Genomic DNA, 25,111 nt, shown 5'->3' on the forward strand with positions numbered 1-25,111 from the left:
ATAACACACATTACCATATGCAAAGACCTGGGTGTGAACCACCACCACCCCCACCTCCTTACACCTCTCAATTTTTCTCTGTCTCTATCAAATAAAATAAAAAGGGAAAAAAAGGAGGGGAATAGCCACCTGGAGCAGTAAATTCATAGTACAGCCATCAAGCCCCAGCAATAACCCAGAGAAAAGAAAGAAAAGAAGAAAGAAAGAAAAGAAGAAAGGAAGGAAGGAAGGAAGGAAGGAAGAAAGGAAGATGAACTGGTAAACAACAACAACAACAAAATAGCCAAACTTTTCTAAGACTTTATGAGAAATATGGAGGTGGCAGGGAGGGCACAGAACTGTGGTGGTGGGTGTCATATAGAACTGTACCTCTACAGGGAGTCGGGTGGTAGCACAGCAGGTTAAGCACAGGTGGTACAAAGTGCAGGACCAGCATGAGGATACTGGTTCGAGCCCTGGCTCCCCACTTGAAGGGGAGGTGCTTCACAGGTGGTGAAGTAGGTCTTCAGGTGTCTATTTTTCTCTCCTACTCTCTGTCTTTCCCTCCTCTCTCCATTCTCTCTGTCCTGTCCAACAATGACAACATCAATAACAACAACAACAATAATAACTACAACAATAAAAAACAAAGGCAACAAAAGGGAATAAATAAATATGAAAAAAGAACTATACCTCTATAATCTTATGAACTTGTAAATTGTTATTAAATCACTACTTAAAAATTAAAATAAAAAATAAAGATACATTCAGGGATTTCACAAAGGAGAGCACAGAGCATCAAGCTTTCTATTTACCCACACTTGCCTTCATAGCCACTGTCTGAAGAAGCAGAAGACCCAGATTCTTGCTTTGCATTGGTAGGACAGATCACTTCAGAGTCAGTCTGGTCATTCCCAGGTAATCCACTAGCTTCTTTGAGACTCCAGTTCTCTGTGTGCTGTTGACTCAGAAAATTATACTTGATTTTCTCCATTGCTGCTATAATCATATCTGCAGCATAAAAGTGGGCATTTTCCTGCAGGATAAAAATTATCAGTTAAAGAAAGGGATATAAGCACCCCCATGTTCATATCTGCATTATTCACAATAACCAAAGATTGGAAGCAGCTTAAATGCCCATCAACAGATGACAGGCTAAAGATATTATGGGATATATATTGTATGGCATACTACTCTGCAATCAAAAAAGATGATATTGTGTCCATTGAGACAAAATGGATGGAACTGGAAGTAATCATGCTTAGTGAAATAAGTAAAGAGATGAAAGACAACTACTGGATAGTTTCACTCATATGTGAAATCTAGATTGGAGGTAGTTAGCATGATCTTTATGCAAAGAGACTCTCTTGCCTAAGGCTTCAAAGTCCCAGCACCATCATGAGAGCTGAGCAGTACTCTGATAAGGAAAAAAAAAAATTCTGATATCTAGAGAACTGATACACATGAATAAGCAGGGGGTCGGGCAGTAGCGCAGCAGGTTAAGCACACATGGTGTGAAGTGCAAGGACCGGCATAAGGATCCTGGTTTGACCCCTGGCTGTCCACCTGCAGGGGGATGGACTCACAAGCAGTAAAGCAGGTCTGCAGGTGTAGCTTTCTCTCCCCCCCTCTATCTCCCCTCTTTTTTCAATTTCTCTCTGTCCTATACAACAATAACAACATCAATGGCAACAATAACAATAATGACAACAACAAAGGCAACAAAACGGGGAAAAAATAGCCTCCAGGAGCAGTGGATTCCTAGTGCAGGCACTGAGCCCCAACAATAACCCTGAAGACAAGAATAAATAAATAACGAGCAAATTATTGGGAGACAGGAGATGGCTGAGGACACAGAACTTTGGTGGTTGGTGTGGTGTAATTTCTTCTTTTTTTAACCAGAGCACTCCTTAGCTCTGGCTGACTTTGGAAGCTCAGGTAAAAGAGTCTCTTTGCTTATCAAAAGATGAATAAGGGCAAGCGACTGGCATACTTTAATGATGACTCTTTAGTCACTACCAGGCCACTCCATCAGCTGGGGCCCTAGTCAGGGAGTCCTGAGATTCCCAAACAGACATGATGGGCCTAGACCTCGAATAAATCCCTCTCTCCATTGTTACTGGTCATCTAAATCAGGAGCAACAAAATAGACCCCTTTGTGGGCCCCCATAGGACCTTGCCCTCAACTTGGATCAACAACGGTAGAGAAGGTTCCATCCTCTGAAGGGAGGATGAACAACATACTCTATGCTACACCTGAGGAAAATGGGTCCTGAAATTGGGGCAGCATGGACTGTTCCTACTCATGACCACAGAATGTGAGCTCAGATCTACAGGGATACAGAGGTCACATAGTCTCCTAAGCTAATTATGGGCCCCAGATCACATCAAATTGATGGGGTTTATAGTCAACAATATTTATATCCCTTTGCCCTACTAGGGAGCTACTCTCTTCCCTGATCCAGCTTTCTGGTCCTTTTCCCAGCCATGACATTATATCCCCAGACAATAACTTGGAATCCACCTGCATATCAGATTTCAGGCTCATTTCAGATTTTCAGGGGAAAAAAGAAAAAGAAAAAAACTAGTATAGCCACAGGCCCTTTGGAATATAACTAAAATATGACTACTAGCCATCTACAAAATGAAGGGCCCCCAAACTCTTCATCTGCTCTATTCCAGCCTTCAGGTTTGTGATTAGTCAACAATTTGTTTGGCTCTGTATGTTAACTCTCTTTTCAACCATCAGGTTCCAGATGCTTGAACGGGGCTTGAATTGGATTTAGCTCTGGTTTTTGGTGGTGTGGGGGATGAAATTTGGGATCTCAAAACCTATTGCTAAATCCCAGGCCCCAAATTGCATTTCTTATGAAATGAAATCCTAAGTTGGAGATGGACCTAGAGGCAGGCACCGTTCATCATTCATTGGTCCTGGGAAACACTCAGGGGAGCACAGATGCTGCCCCAGGACCATCTTCAATTTGTGCTCCCGCTGCTGTTCCTCCCTTTGCCCTCCTCAATAAGTGGGCTTTTCAGATTTGTATCAGGACAGCACTAAGAAAGAGATTCACAATGACTGTAGTTTTGTAAAACAAAGTTATGCTCACCTTTTCCACATCAACAGGGAGTGCAAAGGTCTTTGGAGAGAAGGAATTCAAAGAAATGGTTCTTTTACTGTCCTGGACAGCATCTGCTAACACAGAAAATCATTACAAGTTGAGAAAAAGAAGTTCAAAATTATCTAGGAAAACAAAACACTTCTAAGGAGATATATATTAAACCCAGTACAATTTTAAAATAAGTGAAGATGACAAAAGAATGAAGACCCTCCTCATGGAAGGTCTTATTGTGAATCATAGCTACATGAGGTTACTAGAGTAACATGAGAAGAATCCTCAAGAGTAAACTTCTGGAATAGAGATTAATGTGGCAAAGAGGTTCAAGAAGACAACTGCAGAAAGTACCTAAAAAGTTTTAAAACTTGATTGAAAAGAAAAAGTCTAAAAGTGGGGCCAGAATAATTATGGGATCACTTCTCCAGTTGACCTCAAATTTTCCTGTTTCCACAGACAAACTGTGTCTCAACAATGTCAGCATTGCTTCTTTAAAATTGATTTTTTTCCAGTCAAGAAGGAGGAAGAGGAAGAGGAGAAAGAGGAGGAAGAGAAAGAGAAGACACAGCAGTCTGTCTGTTGATTCACCTATCCTGCACCCTTATGTCATTCTGTGACTGGAACTGAGCACCATTAAACAAAACATTTCTTTCATGTGATTTATTATTAAGGCATTTAGGAGAAAACATTTCTGTCAGAGTCACAAGAACTGAGCTGTTGCAACCTGCTAAGCTACAGATTCCTTCATGATTATAAGTTCTTAGGTGCACTCAGGTTCAACAAAGTGACTAAATCATTCAGTTTATTCTGTTATTAATGATTTAATACTGATTTACAAGATTATAATAGAGATATAGTTCTACACTATTCTCACCACCAAGTTCTATGCCCCTACCCTCAAAAAAAAAAAAAAAAAACCACCATAGTTTTCCCAGGATCTTAGAGAGGGGCTGGTTGTTTGCTTTTTTTTCCCTTCAAGTTCATGCGTTTCTATTCTCTGCATACCACATATGAGCAAAACGATCTGGTAGTTGTTTCTCACTTCCTTACTTCACTAAACATAATCATAACATGTTCTACCCATTTTATCCCCAAATACTTAATATCACTTTTTTCAACTGAGTGGTAATCTATTGAATATATGTGCCATAACTTCTTTATTTAGTCATGTGCTGATGGGCATTTAGATTGCTTCTATATTTTGGCTATTGTGAATATGCAGCTATGAAGATAGGAGTGCATATGTTCCTTTGAATTGGTATTCCTATGTCTTTTGGATAAATTTTTAGGAGTAATATTCCTAGATAATAAAGTAATTTGTTTAGATTCTCAATATTGTTCTTCATAATAACTGCACCAGTTTGCATTCCCACCAGCAGTGTAACAAGAGTTCCTCTTTCCCCACAACCTTACCAACACTCCTTCTGTTTTATTGATTAAGACAATTCTCATTGGTGTGAGGTGGAATCTCAATGTCTGTATGTTTTTTTGTTTGTTTGTTTTAACCAGAGCTCTGGCTTATAGTGGTGCAGGGATTGAACCTGGGACTTTGAAGCCTCAGGCATGAGAGTCTGTTTGCATGACCATTATGCTATCTACCCTCCGCAGAATCTCAACGTGGTTTTAATTTGCATCTCTCTAAAAGTGACTGAAGTGGGAGCATTTCCTCATATGTCTGCAGGCCATGTGTATCTCCTCTTTTATTTATTTATATTTTTACATTACTAGTGACAATATTAATTTACAAAGTTGTGAGTTAACAGGGATATATTCCACACTGTTCCCATGACCAGAGTTCTGCGTCCTCTTTTCCTCCATTGGAAACTACCATAGTTTTCCCGAGATCAATCTAATACTGGTTTGGATACAACAAATAACAGTCAAGGTTTTAACAACTGGGAGAAAGTCTAAGCTCAACAGATAAAGAAAAGACTACAAAAGCTGGATAAAAATAAAATACTGGCTTACTGAATGATGACTTTCTTGCTCAATACCAGTCCACCCCATCATCTGAGGCCTTAGTCAGGGAATCCCTGGATTCCCAAATAGATATGATGGGCCCAGACCTCTAATAGATCCTTCTTGCCACCATCATTGGCCATTTCTATCAGGAATGTCATCATAAGCCCTCTTATGGGCCTCTCCAGGACCTTGCCCTACCATACGTATCTCTGCTTTAGAAAATTTGATCCTCTTACCTTTAAAAGTCACTAGGGTTGGTGAATTTATTTTCTGAAAAGGACTAGGTAAGTAAATACTATATAATTTGGGAGCCATGCCACATTTATTATAACTACTTCATTCTGCCACTATAGTGAGGAAGCAGCTATAGAAGACACAAAAATATTATGTGTAAAATAAAGAGGCAGACTGGATTTGAGCCCATGGGTCATAGTTTGATTCTATGCTCAGGACCATGAACATAGAGACAGTCCAAGAGTGCGTGATCCACGCACCACCACCTATACATCTGCATTAAAATATCCTCTTCCCTTACACTGGAATAACCACCTATTAGGAGACTGAAGGCAAGAGTAATATAATTGTGTCATGCCATGCAAATGTGCAAACTAAGGGAACTGTGGTGGTCTTGTTCCAGCCTTAAAGGAAAATATTTGCAGATGCAGGTCTTCATCTAGCGCAATGTCTAGAAATGGAAAAGCCTGTCACTGGATCTGACACCCTGCAGGTGGGAACTCTCTTGTCTTAGTGATAAATGCCTTAAGATACCAAAGAGTGAACCAACTTGGTCAGCAATTCCTTTACTCCATCCCATGAATAAATCTCTTATCAACTGGAAAAGATACTCTCAAAAGACCAGAGTTGTTTTATTTTATACACATTTAGATTATACATATGTGTAACTGCTTCTGGGCTGACTGCTTTTATTATTTTTTTCAGTTCAATTAGGAAGTGACTGAGACTCCCCACAGCTATATACAACTAATTTTTGTCAAGGGGATCCAAGTGGTGTAGGGGAAAATTAGGTTGAAATGTGCAAACAAATGAAAATAGACCACCATATATCACCATGCACAAAAGTCAACGTCAAGCAGATTGAGGACATGGACATTAGACCAGAAACCATCAAATGCATAAAAGAAAATATTATAAGAACACATCAAAATATATGCTTCAGAAATGTTTTAAATATTCAAATTCAATAGCAAACAAAAACAAACAAACAAAAAAACAATGGAACTAGACCAAACTGAAAAGCTTCTGCACAGCAGAAGCCACCATTATTCAAACAGAAAGACACGCTACAGAATGGGAAAAGATCTTTATATAACATACTTTAGATAAAAGACTAAAAATAAAGGTACATAAAGAAGTCAGTAAACAGGGCTGGGGAGACAGCATAATGGTTGTGCAAAAGACTTTCATGCCTGAAGCTCTGAGGTCTCAGGTTCAATCCCCAGCACCACCATAATAAGTCAGAGCTGAGAAGTACTCTGTTCTCTCTCTGTTTCTTTCTCTGTATATCTTTAATTAATAGAAATTATTTTTAAAAAGAAGTAAACTCGGCAACAGTGATTGAATCAGAAAAAGAGGGGCAACTATATATAAATGTGGACAGATAGTTGTAGAGAAGATGGTTGGCCCAGGTCTACAACTTTAGGGGAACTGTGGTGGATTGCAGTGGGGAAAGTGAAGATTCAGAACTCTGGTGGTGGGAAGGGTGTGGATTCAAACCCCTGTTGACATGTAATTCCGTAATATAAAAATTAAAAAAATTAAAAAAGAAAGAAAATAAACAGACCCACTAGAAATAGAGTGAGGACATGAACAGAAACTTCACCAACAAAGAGATACAGATTATCAGAGAAATACAAATAAAAACAACAAGGAGATACCACTTTACATTTATGGGAATAGTATACATCAGAAAGGATAGAAATAACAAAAGCTGAAAAGGATGTGGGTAAAAGTGACACTTCTGCACTGCTGGTGGGTGTGTGGATTGGTCCAACCATTGTAGAATTTATCCAAAGGAAACAAAAACAGCTATCAGAAGAAACCTATGTTCATAGCAGCACAATTTGTAACAGCCAAAACTTGGAAGCAATTTAGATGTTCAATGATAGATGAGTGGCTAACAAAATTGTGGTACATATTTATAATGGTATACTACTCAGTTGTTTAAAACAATGAAATTATCTCCTTTGCCTCATCTTGGATGGAACTTAAAGACATTATGTTAAGTAAAATAGGTGAAAAAGAAAAAACAAATATCAAATGATCTCAATTATATCATAGGTAGAAATTAAGAAATAAGGGCAGAGAAGGAAATCACAAAGTGAAACTTGGATTGGATGTGGTGTATTGCACCAAAGCAAAGAACTCTGGGGAAGAAGAGGGAAGGAGGAGTAGGAGAAAACCTTCAAATTATGCTGCATAATGCATGAGGAGATGAGAAATTGAACCCATGTGTCAACAACTGCAATAAAAATGAAAGAGAGAGAGAGGCTGAGAGGCAGGCAGAGAGAGTGGTACTGCAGTTCCAGAACTTCCTCAAATGCCATGGCATTCCCATGTCGTACCAGGGCTCAAGCCTGTGTTACTCACATAGCACACAGCACATGCCCTACCAAGTGAACTATCTTATGACCAAGTACTTTTATTTCATTTAGGATTTTGGGGAAAACCAGAGTATGACTCTGTCATTTAAGACACTGCATTTGATGTTGTCTTGGTATTTTGAATTGCCAGGGATTGAACCCTGGGTCTCACACATGCAAGATATGTTCTCTACTGCTGAGTCACCTCCTTAGCCTGCTGTTTTCTTGTGGGGAAAAAAGCAAATCATAGGATGATCTCATATTTCAGAGCCACTTCCTAGACAATAGCACAGCAAATGATTTCAGGCAGAAGTATATCACGCCCTTGAGATAACATTCAGTCATTTTACAGCCTGCTATCGTGGTGGGGGTTCATGGGAGCAGGGCAAAAGGGAGTCTTTTAGTCCCTACACTCTGTGAGACAATTTAGTAGGGTACTCATCTCCTACTTAGAAATCACTAATTCGCAAGTCATTCTTTTCCTGGTATGAAAGGGAAAGCCTTGTAATATCTGTAAAAAAACCTTTTCACCATAAAGTTAAAAGTGCTTCTGACACTCTTTGCTGATCATCAAAGAGCAAAAAGTAGGGAGCACTGATTAACAGCTAAGCTGAGGTAAGATGACATTTCCTCACAGCCTGAAGAGAAAGGAAAATGTGATTTCACCTGTTGTGACAGTCCAGGAGGTTGGGCTGAATAAGGAGCTGATGTATTGGGTTCTATTCTGAGTGGAAACCCTGGACCTTTTTTTTTTTTTCTTCATGAGGAAGAAAAGCAAAGCAAGCATGTGAACAAAATGAAGTAAGGGAAGTTCCCAAGTAAAGTTACCTTCATTAGTAGATAATGTCCAGTGGGAAGGGAAGGAAAGGTCACTGAAAGTCTTGGGACATGGGGATGTGGCCAACATCTTGGAACTTGTGAACAGAGACGTCTTTGAAGAGCATCTTGGTAATACCACCTGCTCTTCCGTGGAGGTCAGAGAAAAGTGGCCGCTCTTTGCCCCTGAGTCAGGATCTGAGGAGCTGCCCGTGGAGTCTGCAGAGTCCTTGCACAGTGATGTCTCCACTACACAGTTCCCATAGGACAACAGTGGAGGGTCCAAAGGAGAGGCAATGTCTCTTTCAAAATGGCTCTCCCTGTTACTTGCCATTGGTACCTGCTCGGGCAAATCCTGCAATGGTTGCTGTGCACAATAAGGGTTAACCCAGGCAGCCCTGTGCCTTGTGAACCTAAAGTCTGATTGACAAGTGCCATGTCCAGGGTGCAGCGGCCTGGGAAGACCATCGCTATGACCAGAGTCATCACTGATCTCCCCTTCCCAGGGATGCAGAAGAGACTCCCGCTGGCCTGTAGACTGTGATACCATCTTTCCAGGTTCTGGCTGGTCTGAACTATTGTACTGCTAGATGAGTACCTTGAACTCAACACGTAGACAGCTGGAGAGCTAATCTGCAATGAGAAAGATTCATTCTAGATAAGTAAGGGCTTGATTACATTGTGATCTCTAATTTCTTTTTGAGAAGAAAAAAAAGAAAGGAAAGAAGGAAGAAATGTTTGTTCTTTGCCCTGAGGCAGACAACTAGAAGCAAACAGAAGGGATCAGATATTGGGATAGGAAAAGGTTTTCAAAGCAGGGAGACGGGGTGATGGAGCACCTGGTTAAGTGCACATATTATCAAGCTCAAGGACCTGGGTTCAAGTCTCCCCAACTGTAGGGGGGCCACTTCACAAGTAGTGAAACAGGTCTACAGATGTTTTTCTTTCCTTCCACTTCTTTATCTCCCCCTCCTCTCTCAATTTCTCTCTGTCCTAGCTAATTAAAAAAATAATTAGAAAAAAAAACAGGAAAAATGGCCCCTGGAGCAATGGATTCATAGTGCTGGCAGCAAACCCGAGAAATAACCCTGGTGGCAATAAATAAAAAATAAAGAATAGTTGAATATTATCATTAATTGCTAATAACTAACCACTAAAGATTTTTATTAAATTTAAGGATAACTTTATAAGTCTTTCTGTATTTATTATTCATTAAAATAAAATAAATTAATAAAAATAAGAAAAATGTTATTAAGTTAACAGTAATACATTGTCAGGTCCCCAAAAATAATCTACCAAACCATATCATGTAAAAACTTCTAATTTGGGAGGGAGTCAGGCGGTAGTGCAGCAGGTTAAGCACAGGTGGCGCAAAGTGCAAGGACCAGCATAAGGATCCCGGTTCAAGCCCCTGGATCCCCACCTGCAGGGGAGTCGCTTCACAAGCGGTGAGGCAGGTCTGCAGGTGTCTATCTTTCTCTCCCCCTTTCTGTCTTCCCCTCCTCTCTCCATTTCTCTCTGTCCTATCCAACAACGACGACATCAAGAACAACAACAATAACTACAAGAATAAAACAACAAGGGCAATGAAAGGGAATAAATAAATTAAATTAAAAAAAAAACTTCTAATTTGGGGGGCTGGGTTAAGCGCACATGGCGTGAAGCACAAGGACCGGAGTAGGGTTCCTGGTTCAAGCCTCCGGCTCCCCACCTGCAGTGGGGTCACGTCACAGCAATGGGGCAGGTCTGCAGGTGTCTATCTTTCTCTCCCCTTCTCTGTCTTCCCCTCCTCAATCGATTTCTCTCTGTTCTATCCAACAACAATGACATCAATAACAACAATAACAACCACAACAACGATAAAACAAGGGCAACAAAGGTGAAAAAAGTGGCCTCCAGGAGCAGTGGATTAATAGTGCAGGCACTGAGCCTCAGCAATAACCCTGGAGGCAAAAAAAAAAAAAAAAAAAAAAAAGCTTCTAATTTCACTAGGGACAAAAATCTGTATTTATAATCAATAGATAGAGAGATCTATTATAAATTTAAGTCAGATACCACTCCCCTAGTTGAACAACCCCAATGACTTCCCATCAAATCTGGAAGGCAGTTAAAAACCTTACTTTGCCCTTAAGATGTGGCGGGAACTTGTCCTATTGACCTCTCTCACTTATTTCTATTGTCTGTTACCCTTCCATCTCAACACGTAGCTGTCTTGTGAGTTCTATCACTCTAGAGGCACCATTCTAGCTCCTCTGCCCAGGATCTCTTTGATCAAATGATCACATGCTTTCCTATCTTATTGCGTGCTCTGCTTTCAAATACTTCCCCAAATAACTCTTTAATTATCTTAAAATAGCTTCTTGGTTACTCCTAATGATTACCTCACTCAGTCTCCATTATAGTAGTTGTCACTTCCTGATATTTTGCTCACTCCTGTCATTCTGTCCACTCCCTCTTTATATATATATATTAGGGGTATGATATTTTATTTTACCTTATTTACCAGAGCACTGCTTAGCTCTGGCTTCTGGTGGTGCAGGGGATTGAACTTGGGACTTTAGAGCCTCAGGGATGAGAGTCTCTTTGCATATCATTATGCTATCTACCCTCACCCACCTGCCCTCTTAAAATAAGATTCACAACAGTTCTTGTCTATACCTCTACTGGATGACACAGCCCCAGGTCTGGAACTGCATGTGTGGCCTGAATAATCAAATCCAAAAAGGCCCTACCATCTCAGTCAATAGCTAGAAAACATACTTCTATAGAGACACAAATTGCTTTAGGGCTGAAGCAAAATTATTGCTACAAGAACAAAAATTCGTGTTTCCTAAAGAGATAAGATTTTTTTCTCATTGAATGCAAATAGACCAAAAGAAAACACATAAGAAAATTAATTAAAAATCTTCAAGTTTGGGAGTCGGGCGGTAGCGCAGTGGGTTAAGTGCATGTGGTGCAAAGCACAAGGACTGACATTAAGGATCCCAGTTCAAGCCCCTGGCTCCCCACCTGCAGGGGAGTCGCTTCACAGGTGGTGAAGCAGGTCTGCAGGTATCTATCTTTCTATCTCCCTCTCTGTCTTCCCCTCCTCTCTACATTTCTCTCTGTCCTATCCAACAACGACATCAATAACAACAACAATAATAACTTCAACAATAAAACAACAAGGGCAACAAAAAGGAATAAGTAAAAAAAATATTAAAAAATAAAAATTAAAAACAAATTATCAAGTTTGGGGCTGGGAAGACAGCATACTGGTTATGCAAATGAGTTTCATGTCTGAGGCTCTGAGCTCCCAGGTCAATCCCAGCACCACCCTAAGTCACAGCTGAGCAGTGCTCTGGTAAAAAAAAAAAAAACCAAGGGCAACAAAAGGGAAAATAAATAAATATATATATATATTTTTTTTTTTAAAAAGTAAATTTTCTTGATTTGGGACTCTCCAGTCTAGGTCACACTTTTGGGTGCTATATATATATAGGTATATATATTTAAAGCACTATATCAACTCTCAATATATCACTCACTAAATGTCACAGAATATGGTAATATCACTCACTAAATGTCACTGAACTCGACACCTGGAAGTACTGCAAGGGCCACTATTAGTCCATATTGTCCTCGGACTCCCCTTCATATTAAAACTTAGTACTCGCAGATGCAGTACAGCTACAGCATATCCTTGAACAAATACTATGTTAGTCAGCAGTTATTCTGCAAACTGAGGTCATAGCAACCTCAGTACCCAAAATATGTCTAATCAGCAAAAGATTAAGTATGATCAAGGACTGCGTCACAGACCCCCCTGATAAGGACTGCGTCACAGACCCGCCTGACAAAAACTGTGGTCACAGACCTCCCTGACAAACTAATTTAAACTTTAAGTGAACTCTGTAACTGACCAACACCCCCCTTCCTAGAGTGTATAAAAAGATCCCGTTTACTATACAACTATCAAGAACAATGAACCCACCTTTTCTGACTCATCTTGGACAGAGCTAGAAGGAATTATGTTAAGTGAGCTAAGTCAGAAAGATAAAGATGAGTATGGGATGATCCCACTCATCAACAGAAGTTGAGAAAGAAGATCTGAAAGGGAAACTAAAAGCAGGATTTGACTAAATATGGAGTAGGGCACCAAAGTAATAACCCTTTGGTGAGGGGTAGACATGCAGCTTCCTGGGACAGTGGGGAGTGGGGGTGGGTGGGTGAGATGGGACATAGTCTTTTGGTGGTGGGAATGGTGTTTATGTACACTCCTAGTAAAGTGTAGTCATATAAATCACTAGTTAATTAATATGAGAGGGGGAAAATTAATTGTATGTCTCGAAGTTTTTAAAACACAGACTGAATCCTTTTAATATATAGGCTGTGTATTTGATATGCGGACTCTCTCAAAAGCCTAGACCAAGTAGATCAGAAGCAACCAATGGCACAGCTACATACAAGATACTGGGTACTATACAGCAAACTCTAACAAAAGGACTTTTCAAAGTTAACCCAATTACCAAATAATGTGATGATAACATTAACTATCGATTGTCTTTTTGAACCCTAAGACGGCAGGAACCTCACATCTACTCTAGGAGAGCCTATATTTCCCCCAGTCCTGGAACCTTAGGATAGGGCCCATTTTCCCGCATGCCTCTCCCAATCCATATCAAATAATATTGCATCTGCCGATCGCAACCTAATCAACGCAACGATTGCCACCTCAACATGCTTCAGCTCTGACTGTGTCCAGAGACTTCAGGTGTGGAATGACAACCCTTCAGCTTCATTACTCAGGTGAGACCTTTCCTTTCATCGTATTCTCTAATTCCATACCAGGTGGTTCACTTTCTAACAAAGTCCCAAAACCTAGATATAGACCAGGTTCTGTGAGAGAGAGCATATGTTCACACGTATGCATAAACTAGTGCAAAATATATATCTGAAAGCAGAAGTACACTAGAGTTTGCAGTGAGTACCCTCCTAACACTTCCTCTCCACTATTCCAACCTTTGGGTCCATGATTGCTCAACAATTTGTTTGGCTTTGTATGTTAACTCTCTTTTCAGCCACCAGGTTCCAGATGCCATCAGGATGCTGGCCAGGCTTCCCTGGACTGAAGACCCCACCAATGTGTTCTGGAGCTCTGCTTCCCCAGAACCCCACCCTACTAGGGAAAGAGAGAGGCAGACTGGGAGTAAGGATTGACCAGTCAACGTCCATGTTCAGCGGGGAAGCAATTACAGAAGCCAGACCTTCCACCTTCTGCAACCCACAACGACCCTGGGTCCATGCTCCCAGAAGGATAGAGAAAGCTATTGGGGGGGGGGGGGTATATGGAGATTGGGTGGTGGGAATTGTGTGGAGTTGTACCCCTCCTACCCTATGGTTTTGTTAATTTATCCTTTCTTAAATAAAAAATAAATTAAAAAAGAAAACAATAAGAATAAATAAAATAAAGAGAAATGTGTTGAATTCTCAAAAAGAAAAAAAAAAAAAAGATCCTGTTTGCATTATTTCAGGGCTCACATGCCACTACTGAGAAGTGCATGTAGCCCAGGCTTAAGCTTGATTCAATAAAGGCTCTTTGCTTTTACATGTGATTCTGGCCTCTCTGCGACAATGGGATCTAAAAATCTGGGTGTAACAGTACTTCATCCCCTTCTGACCTCAGTCTCACCTTAGGAATTAACTTCTTTTCTTTTTATTTTTAAACAAATACTTATTAATAGAGGAGGAGAGAGAGAACCAGAGTACCACTTTGCTACATGTGATACTGGGACTAAAACTCAGGATCCCATGCCTGAAAATCCAACATTTTGTCCACTGAGCCACCTCCAGGGCTGCCCAATTTATTTTTGACACACACTTTTTCATCTCCAATAATTTTGGAGGTTCATAATTACTAAAGAAAACTATATTTGTAATGAAAATTAAAAACACAGAAACCTAAAGTAGAAGTAAAGTATTAAACCCCATCAATACTATACTGCATCCCTATAAATAACATATTTAACCATACCTACCTCTATCAATTAATACAAGTTTCAGAAGATATATTTTGGTGGCTTTTTTTTTCTGCACACAGATATAGGACCATACTTTTTTTGCCCCCCGTCACTGGGGTTTCACATTTCAAGGGTGAGTTTTTTTCTTCCAGATAAAAAGACAAAGACAAAGAAGCAGAGAGAGGTAAATAAACCATAGACCAAACTTTTCCTCAGTTCAGTGGGAGCCAGACTTGGACCTCGGTTGTGACCATGACAAAGTAGCACATTATCCAAATCTTGCCAACCTACTTGGGAATATGTTATGTCTTGCCTTTTTTGTTCACTAATATATCTTGAGGGCGTACATAATTATTAATAGTCTTACCACTTTTTATGATATAAATGTATAATAATTGTGCAGGGGAGATAGCATAATGTTTACGCAAAGAGACTCTCATGCCTAAGGCTCTTAAATCCCAGGTTCAATCCCCTGCACCACCATAAGCCAGAGCTGAGCAGTGCTCTGGTGTTTCTCTGTGTGTGTCTCTCTCTCAGTATCTCTCTCAAAAATAAAATATAAAAAAATTAATTAAGGGCCACCAGAGAGGGTTAAGCGCACATGGTGCAAAGCCCAAGGATGGAGTAAGGATCCTGGTTCGTGCCCCCAGCTCCCCACTTGCAGGGGAATCACTTCACAGGTGGTGAAGCAGGTCTGCAGGTTGTCTGTCCTTTTTCTCCCCCTCTCTCTCGATTTCTCTCGTCCTATCGAACAGCAATAACAACGATAATACTAACAACAATAATAATAACAACAGCAATGATAAACAAGGACAACAAAAGGGAAAAAAATGTTCTCCGGGAGCAGTGGTTTCATAGTGCAGGCACAGAGCCCCAGAATAGCCCTGGAGGCAAAAATAATAATAATAATTAATTGATTAATTAATGTATAATTTACCTAACCAAACTCCTATTGGTTGACTCTTAATTTTCCATTTTTCACTATAGTAAAATACACAGCTATGAACATTTCAGCCCATGTTGCTTTAGTTGACTAGATCTTCAATTGACTCTATGACTAGATCTTTTCTTTTTTAAATTTATAATATAATATAAGCCATGTCTTATTCTCAATTCTCTCTTCCTTCTATATTTCTGTGGAAGGTGAAATGATTATGCTGTGAAAGTACATGAAAAGTACACAACCTCAAACAAAGATAACTATAACCACATGTTTTCTATAAATATCAAAGTAAATGGTCTTGAACCTATTATGAGTATCCCGGGTAGAGAAATTTACCTAACTGCATTGAGAAAAGACTTCCTTATATTAAAACAAACAGAAAAAATTTCAAAAGATGTTTGCTCCACTTCCTTCCAGAAAGGTGTTCTTGCTTCACACAAATTATGGCTATTCCAGTGTATAAAATGAGAAGATATTTTAGGACTGAATAGTTGCACAGATATCCAGTCCTGGAAACTCTAGGGCAGGGCTCGTTTTCTAGCACACTTTCTTAATCCATACCAAATGATACTGCATCTGATGATCTCAGACTAATCAATGCAATCAGCACCACTTCAACATGTTTCACTTTAGATTGTGTCCAGAGATGTCAGGCATGGGATGTCAACCCTTTAGCTCCATTACTCTGGTGAGACCTTTCTTAGCTCTTAGGACTCCTTAATTCCATTCCAGATGGTGCACTTCCTAACAAAGCCACAGAACCTAGATATAGACCAAGGTCTATGAGATAGAGCATATGTGCACATGTATCCATGTTAGGAAAATATATATTACTTAAAGTAAAAGTGCACAATAGCTTGCAATGACTGAGTATGTTCAGCAAGGAAGTAGAAAGACCTAAAAAAAGACACCATAAAGCACTCAATCAAATAGTTTCTACTTAGACCTAGACACCCTCCTCACCTACTTTCTATTTCACTTCCTTCAATCACTCTAAGTCTAACCTTGTCAGATAAAGTAAGGACTATAAAAGCTGGATAAGGGCAAGAGACTGGCACACTTTAATGATGACTCTTTGGAAACAGAGTTGGCAGTCAGCTGAGGTAAAGAACAAACACCTCATCACAGACCCCTGCAAGCGTCAACCCGGATTTGTCCTAGCACGTTATGATTGGGCCCTCCTCAATCACTATCGAACAGGCCATGGCCGGTGCGCTGCTATGTTCCATCGCTGGGGAGCCAGAGACGACCCGAACTGCCCCTGCGGCTACAGACAGACTATGACCCACATACTCAACGACTGCCACCTCTCCAGATTCAAAGGAGGTCTCGAAACTTTACATCAGGCTCAACCTGATGCTGTTGACTGGCTACGGAAGAAGGGCAAACGCTAGAAGAAGGCCACCTCATCACCTGGGGCCCTACTCAGGAAATCCTGGGACTACCACATAGATATGATGAACCTAGGTCCCTCTCTCCACCATTGCTGGTCATCTCCATCAGGAACAACAACATGGACCCTTCTGTGGACCTCTGTAGGACATTGCCCTCAGTGTGGAACAACAATGGTAGGGACTACCCCACTCTCCAAAGAAAGGCTGGGTCAACATACTTTGCCACTCGAGGAAGACTGGTCCTGAAATGAGTGTAGCCTAGAATGTTCCTAGCTATGACCACAGAATGCAAACTCATACAGGGATGCAGAGGTTAGAGAGGCTCCTGCACTGAATATGGGCCCCAGATCAAATTGATGGAGTTTACAGTTAACAATACTTATATACTTTTCCCATATTTGGGAGCTACTCTCTTCCCTGATCCAGCTCTGTAGTCCTGTTTCCAACTCTGACACCATCTCCCCAGACAATACATTTGGTCCACCTGCATGTTAGCTGTCAGGCTCAGGCAAAAACTAATACAGTCATAGGCCCTTTGGAATATACCTAAAATAAACCTGATTGCTTTATCCAAAATGGAGACCCTAAATCTCATCTGCTATATATAGTCTTACCTTTAGGTTTCTGCTTACTAAACAATTTGTTCTGCTTTATATCTTAATGCTTTCCAGCCACCAAGTTGCAGGTGCCATGATGACACCAACCTAACTTCCCTGGGCAGACGACCTCACCAAGTTACTCTGGAGCCCCACCTCTCCAGAGCCCTGCCCCAGGAGGGAAAAACAGAAACAGGCCTGGAGTATGGACCCACCTTCCAAGGTCTATGTCCAGCAAGAAAGCAATTACAGAAGCCAGACCTTCCACCTTCTGCATCCCATAATGATCCTGGGTCCATACTCCCAGAGGGATAAAGAGTAGAAAAGTTTTCAAGGGAGGGGATGAGATATGGAACTCTGGTAGTGGGAGTGTGGAATTGTACCCTTCTTATCCTATAGTCTTCTCGATATTTTTTCAATGTTTTTTTATTGTTGTAGTTATTATTGTTGTTATTATTGATGCTGTCATTGTTGGATAGAACAGAGAGAAATGGAGAGAGGAAGGGAAGACAGAGAGGAGAAAAAGAGAGACACCTTCAGTCCTGCTTCACCGCCTGTGAAGCGACTCCCCTGCAGGTGGGGAGCCGGGGACTCCAACCAGGATCCTCTTGTGCTCTGTGCCAATAGTGCTTAACCTGCTGCGCTACTGCCCGACTCCTGATATTTTTTATTTTATAAATAAATTTTAAAAAAATAAAGTCAATTTCCAATAGCATTTGATAGGAAGAGAAATCAAGTTACAAAGCTCGCCATCATTTCAACTGAGATGTCCTATTGAGAAGGGCACACTGGCCAGCCTACAACGTTAACAGATACACAGCAGCAAAGGTGCTAGAGAAAGGAACATTTTCCACTCTGCTCACCAAGTTGCTCTGGGTGAACTGCTATCTGCCTGAATCAGGGTCTCACAGAGAACAGCTGCATCACTAAGGTCACTGCAGAATCACAGCACTAACTGCAGAGATGCAACATCTGAGGATGGGTGACTGACTTAGATGAAATCAGCCACTATGACCTTGACTTATTTCTTTCTTTTTTTTTTTTTTTTTTTTTTTTTTAGTTACCACAGGGGCTCCCTGCTCCTGGCAGACTTTTTAATAAAGAAACTCAGAGATAGAGAGAGAGAAGAAAAAGACATCTCAGCACCCCAAAGCTTCCTCTGGTATGATGGGATCTGGGCTCAAACCCAGGTTGCTCTCATGACAAAGCAGGTACATTATCCACAAGAGCTATTTTGCCAGCTACTACATGACCTTTAAAGTGACCTTACAAGTTTTTCAGACCATAGCAGGCAGTACTTAGATTTCAGATAATCAGCTTTAGCCTCTAATACCCCTAACAATATTTCCTTTGATATTTATTAAGACAGAGAAAAATTGAGAGTGGAAAGGAAGATAGTCAAGGAAAGAGAGAGAGAGAAGAGAGAGAGAGAGGAGAGAGAGAGAGAGATCTGTAGATGTGCTTCACCACCAGTAAAGGGTCTCCTTTGCAGATGGGGACTGGGGGTTTGAACCCAGGTCCTTGAACACGACAGCGTGTGTGCTCAACCAGGTGCACCACCGCCTGGTCCCTTATCCCTAACAACCTTAAAGTTGCTCCAGCAACAGCCATAACATACCAGGATTAGGATTTTCTCTGCCCCAGGACTAACTACTAATTGCATTCATCATTAAGAACATCAGAATAAAGTTTCCTCTCAAATGTTACTGTCTCAGTGAGGCCTTCCTCATCATTCCATAAATAATGGCAACTACCCTGTCCCAGTAGCTCCTTTCCCCCTTTTTTTTTCTCCTTACCCTTTAGTATTAATTCCCATTTCATCTCATCAAAATGATAAGCATCCACTAGCATATATGAGAGTTGTTATTTAAAAAATTGTTTGGGCCACTGCTCTATCCCTAGGACCTAGAACATAATAGGTACTCAATAAATATATTTTTGAATATATGACTGGAGGAGTGAACAAATGAAGTCAGCAATATGAATTTCTTGGTTACTTCTATTTCCAAAAAAAGAAATCAAAAAGAGATGTCACCCTTTAGAAGAAATTAGAAATCATGACCTAAAATGCCTGTCAGCCATTTCTTTTAAACTAAGGAAATCAGAGAGCAGAAACCACAAATAAGAGTTTAAAGTGAAAGGTAAAATTCACTCCTGTCTACTTTTATGGTTTTACTAGGCACGCCCAGTTAGGAACAAACGCAAGTGAAGAGTGTGAATCAGACTTTAGCCATAGTACGCAAACTGTCTGGTTAGCACAGTTCCCCAGAGCCTCTTCCTATCTTTCAATACCCACTTCCCTTCATGCTTTGACTTTAAACAAAGATTCACATCCCCAAGGTTGTCAACAGAGTTTAACACTATCACATATCAAACAGAAATCATTCAAATGCCCAAGAGTGGGTCTTCACGACTTCCATAATAGTGTCCAGAAGACAAGGCAAGAAGACAAGCTGCAGTTTCTGTGCAGCTACAACTTCATTCCAGCACAGGCTGGACATTTTGTTCTGACAAAGCAGCAGGAAGGAAGCAGTGCCATGTTGCAATGGTGGTGGTGATACTACGTCAAGTGGACTCCTTTCCCATCAACTTAACCTTTGACTGGCCCTTCGTTTTGAAGGTTTGCTATCAACAGAAGACAGGAAGGACAGAAGGCAATTAAGATAAATGGGGATTCGACTTCCAGAGGCGGATCTACGATTAGCAGATCGCTTTCTCTCCTCTCCTCTCCTTTCCCTGATGAACTAGGAATACCAAAGGAGACCACCCGGGACCAAAACAAGACAGGACTAGAATGACCACAGGAACGCAGTAAATCACCGAATCTGGAGCAGCAACAGGAAGGGACACCAAGGGACAGAGCTCTAACCAGGAAACTCAGAAGACCTATACCTCCTTGGCATACCTGAGGGGCTGTGAAAGTCTCTCTGCATAACCACTGGATTATCTCTGCCACACCCTGCTTTATCTCTTGGTCAGGAGTCAGTGATTAAGCTAAGAAGCCTACTGATAGTTTAAAAGCCCTCAGGTTCCCATAGCCTACAGGGAAGAAAAAAAAAAAAAAGGCTTTTAAACCACTGAGCTCCAACTCAGGGATTGAAATAACTGTTTTAACTTCCACCACTGTGAACCTTAATTAATTTACTTAGACACAAGTCAATCCAGGCAGTAGTGATCAATAATTTGAAAAGTACTGATAAAGGGAACTCATAACATAATATATAAAATGGTTAAAACAACAAGAATAAATATTGGAGAATCGAACCAGGACAAGAGTCCAGCTAAAAGTCCTCCAGAGGGTGAAGCACAAAATAACGAGTTCAACATCCAAACATTAGCTAAGGAAATAATAACAGAAATGAGTAAAGAATTTGAAAAAAATGTAATCAGAAATGCAGGAACAACAAATGAAAATATGGAAGAAAATACTAATTATCTCGTGGTTATTAGAGAGCTGAAAGCTGAAATCACTGAGCTAAGAATGCAACTAGCTGAGCAAGCTAAAACAGTATCAGAGCAGGGCAACAAAATAGATGAACTCCAGAAAACAGTAGAGGGCAGAGAGAATAGAATTAATGAGGCTGAAGACAGAATTAGCAAGATAGAGGATGAATTAGAGACAACTAAAAAAGAAGTAAGAGATCTCAAAAAGAGATTAAGAGATACTGAAAACAACAACAGAGTTCTATGGGATGATTTCAAAAGAAACAATATATGCATTATTGGCATACCATAGGAAGAAAGAGAAGGAGAGGAAGAAAGCATTTTCCAGGCCATAGTAGCTGAAAACTTCTGTAGTCTAGACAACATCAAAGACATAAAGATTCAAGAAGCCCAGAGGGTCCCAAACAGAATTAACCCAGACCTAAAGACACCAAGACATATCATACTTAGAATGGAAAGGAATAAGGATAAAGAAAGGATCCTGAAGGCTGCAAGAGAAAAACAAAGAGTCACCTCCAAAGGAAAACCCATAAGATTAGCAGCAGACTTCTCCATACAAACACTACAGGCCAGAAGAGAATGGCAAGATATCTATCGAGTGCTCAATGAGAAAGGCTTTCAGCCAAGAATACTATATCCTGCTAGATTGTCATTCAGACCAGATGGAAGCATCAAAACCTTCTCAGACAAGCAACAGTTGAAGGAAGCAACCATCACCAAGCCTGCCCTGAAAGAAGTTCTGAAAGGTCTCCTATAATCAACCAGACCACCACAAATAGGACATATATCAAAACACTCTAAAACTCTACAAGAATGGCGTTAAAATATCTTCAATCTTTGATATCAATAAATGTCAATGGCCTGAATTCACCTATTAAAAGACACAGAGTAGGAATATGGATCAGAAAACACAACCCAACAATATGCTGTCTACAGGAAACCCACCTAACTCAACAAGACAAACACAGACTTAAAGTGAAAGGATGGAAAACTATCATACAAGCCAATGGCCCACACAAAAGGGCAGGAGCAGCTATTCTCATAGCTGACATGATAGACATTAAAATAGATAAGATTAAAAAAGATAGGAATGGACACCACTAATGCTCAGAGGATCAGTCAATCAAGAGGACTTAACAATTATTAATATCTATGCACCCAATGAGAAGCCATCTAAATACATCAAACTTCTACTGAAAGAGTTACAGCAATATATTAACAGCAACACAATCATAGTAGGGGACGTCAACACCCCACTCTCTCAACTTGACAGATCATCCAGGCAGAAAATCAATAAAGACATAAGGGAGCTAAATGAGGAGATAGATAAACTAGAACCATTGGACATTTTCAGAGTTATTCACCACAAGAAACTGAAGTACACATTCTACTCATGTTCACATGGGTCATTTTCAAGGATAGACCACATGTTAGGCCACAAAGACAGCATCAGCAAATTCAAGAGCATTGAAATCATCCCAAGCATCTTCTCAGACCACAGTGGAATTAAAATAACACTTAACAATCAACAAAAGATTAGTAACAGTCCCAAAATGTGGAAGCTCAACAGTACACTTCTTAACAACTTCTGGGTCAAAGAGGAAATCAAGGAAGAAATCAAAATGTTTTGAGAGTTCAATGAAAATGAAGACACAAGCTATCAAAATATTTGGGACACAGCTAAAGCAGTCCTAAGAGGGAAGTTCATAGCTATACAAGCACACATTAGGAAAGAAGAAAAAGCACAAATAAACAGCCTGATTGCACATCTTAAAGACCTAGAAGAAGAACAACCAAGGAACCCTAAAGCAATGACAAGGTCAGAAATCACTAAAGTTAGGGCAGAAATAAATAACATTGAGAATAGGAAAACCATACAAAAGATGAATGAAAGTAAATGTTGGTTCTTCGAAAGAATAAACAAAATCGACAAACCTTTAGCCAGACTCACAAAACAAAAAAGAGAGAAGACCCAAATAAATCAGATAGTAAATGAAAGAGGAGATATCACAACAGACACTGCAGAAATTCAACATATCATGTGAGGCTTCTATGAACAACTATATGCCACCAAGCTAGAGAACCTGGAAGAAATGTATGATTTCCTAGATACCTACCAACTTCCAAAACTAAGTAAAAAGGAAGTGGATAACATGAACAGGCCCATCACAGCTAATGAAATTGAAACAGTTATCAAAAATCTCCCCAAAAATAAAAGTCCTGGACCAGATGGTTTTACAAATGAATTCTACAAAACCTTCAAAGAAAAACTAATACCTCTACTTTTAAAAGTCTTCCAGAAGATTGAAGACACTGGAATACGCCCTGCCAGCTTCTATGAAGCCAACATCACCCTGATACCAAAAGCAGACAGGGACACAACCAAAAAAGAAAACTACAGACCAATATCTCTGATGAACATAGATGCAAAAATATTGAACAAAATTCTAGCCAACCAGATACAGCAGTATATCAAAAAGATTGTTCATCATGACCAAGTGGGGTTTATCCCAGGCATGCAAGGTTGGTTTAATATACGTAAATCAACCAATGTGATCCACCACATCAACAAAAGCAAGACCAAAAACCACATGGTCATATCAATAGATGCAGAGAAAGCCTTTGACAAAATACAACATCCCTTTATGATCAAAACACTACAAAAAATGGGAATAGATAGAAAATTCCTGAAGATAGTGGAGTCTCTATATAGCAAACCTACAGCCAACATCATACTCAATGGTGAAAAACTGGAAGCATTTCCACTCAGATCAGGTACTAGACAGGGCTGCCCACTATCACCATTACTATTCAACATAGTGTTGGAAGTTCTTGCCATAGCAATCAGGCAGGAGCAAGGAATTAAAGGGATACAGATTGGAAGAGAAGAAGTCAAACTCTCCCTATTCACAGATGACATGATAGTATACATGGAAAAACCTAAGGAATCCAGCAAGAAGCTTTTGGAAATCATCAGGCAATACAGTAAGGTGTCAGGCTACAAAATTAACATTCAAAAGTCAGTGGCATTCCTCTATGCAAACACTAAGTTAGAAGAAATTGAAATTCAGAAATCAATTCCTTTTACTATAGCAACAAAAACAATAAAATATCTAGGAGTAAACCTAACCAAAGAAGTGAAAGACTTGTATACTGAAAATTATGACTCACTACTCAAGGAAATTGAAAAAGACACAAAGAAGTGGAAAGATATTCCATGTTCATGGGTTGGAAGAATTAACATCATCAAAATGATTATATTACCCAGAGCCATCTACAAATTTAATGCTATCCCCATCAAGATCCCAAGCACATTTTTTAGGAGAATAGAAAAAATGCTACAAATGTTTATCTGGAACCAGAAAGACCTAGAATTGCCAAAACAATCTTGAGAAAAAAGAACAGAACCGGAGGCATCACACTCCCAGATCTCAAACTGTATTATAGGGCCATTGTCATCAAAACTGCTTGGTACTGGAACATGAATAGACACACTGACCAGTGGGATAGAATTGAGAGCCCAGAAATGAGGCCCCACACCTATGGACATCTAATCTTTGACAAAGGGGCTCAGACTATTACATGGGGAAAGCAGAGTCTCTTCAACAAATGGTGTTGGAAACAATGGGTTGAAACATGCAGAAGAATGAAACTGAATCACTGAATTTCACCAGATACAAAAGTAAATTCCAAGTGGATCAAGGACTTGGATGTTAGACCACAAACTATCAAATACTTAGAGGAAAATATTGGCAGAACTCTTTTCCACATAAATTTTAAAGACATTTTCAATGAAACAAATCCAATTACAAAGAAGACTAAGGCAAATATAAACCTATGGGACTACATCAAATTAAAAACTTCTTCACAGCAAAAGAAACCACTACCCAAACCAAGAGACCCCTCACAGAATGGGAGAAGATCTTTACATGTCATACATCAGATAAGAGTTTAATAACCAACATACATAAAGAGCTTGCCAAACTCAACAACAAGACAACAAATAACCCCATCCAAAAATGGGGGGAGGACTTGGACAGAATATTCACCACAGAAGAGATCCAAAAGGCCGAGAAACACATGAAAAAGTCTCTGATTGTCAGAGAAATGCAAATAAAGACAACAATGAGATACCACTTCACTCCTGTGAGAATGTCACACATCAGAAAAGGTAACAGCAGCAAATGCTGGAGAGGGTGTGGGGTCAAAGGAACCCTCCTACACTGCTGGTGGGAATGCAAATTGGTCCAACCTCTGTGGAGAAC

General features: G+C 40.1%; 1 protein-coding gene across 4 annotated transcripts in view; it reads right to left on the reverse strand.

Annotated features, from left to right (window-relative positions):
* The window catches only part of RUBCNL (rubicon like autophagy enhancer), a 64,546-nt gene that overhangs the window by 31,483 nt on the left and 7,952 nt on the right, over nucleotides 1-25,111 (reverse strand). For 2 of the 4 annotated variants that reach the window (XM_060194830.1, XM_060194828.1), the window contains exons 2-4: nucleotides 8,483-9,103; nucleotides 3,087-3,172; nucleotides 805-1,015 (exon numbers count right to left, since the gene is read on the reverse strand). In XM_060194830.1, the coding sequence (XP_060050813.1) occupies nucleotides 805-1,015; nucleotides 3,087-3,172; nucleotides 8,483-9,020 (835 nt within the window). In that variant the 5' untranslated portion in view covers nucleotides 9,021-9,103. Of the gene's footprint in view, nucleotides 1-804; nucleotides 1,016-3,086; nucleotides 3,173-8,482; nucleotides 9,557-25,111 lie in introns of those variants that run through there. The other 2 variants (XM_060194831.1, XM_060194832.1) reach the window with 2 other exon arrangements.

The sequence above is a fragment of the Erinaceus europaeus genome, chromosome 7 (assembly GCF_950295315.1).
Source record: "Erinaceus europaeus chromosome 7, mEriEur2.1, whole genome shotgun sequence".
In the NCBI taxonomy this organism is placed as follows: domain Eukaryota; kingdom Metazoa; phylum Chordata; class Mammalia; order Eulipotyphla; family Erinaceidae; genus Erinaceus; species Erinaceus europaeus.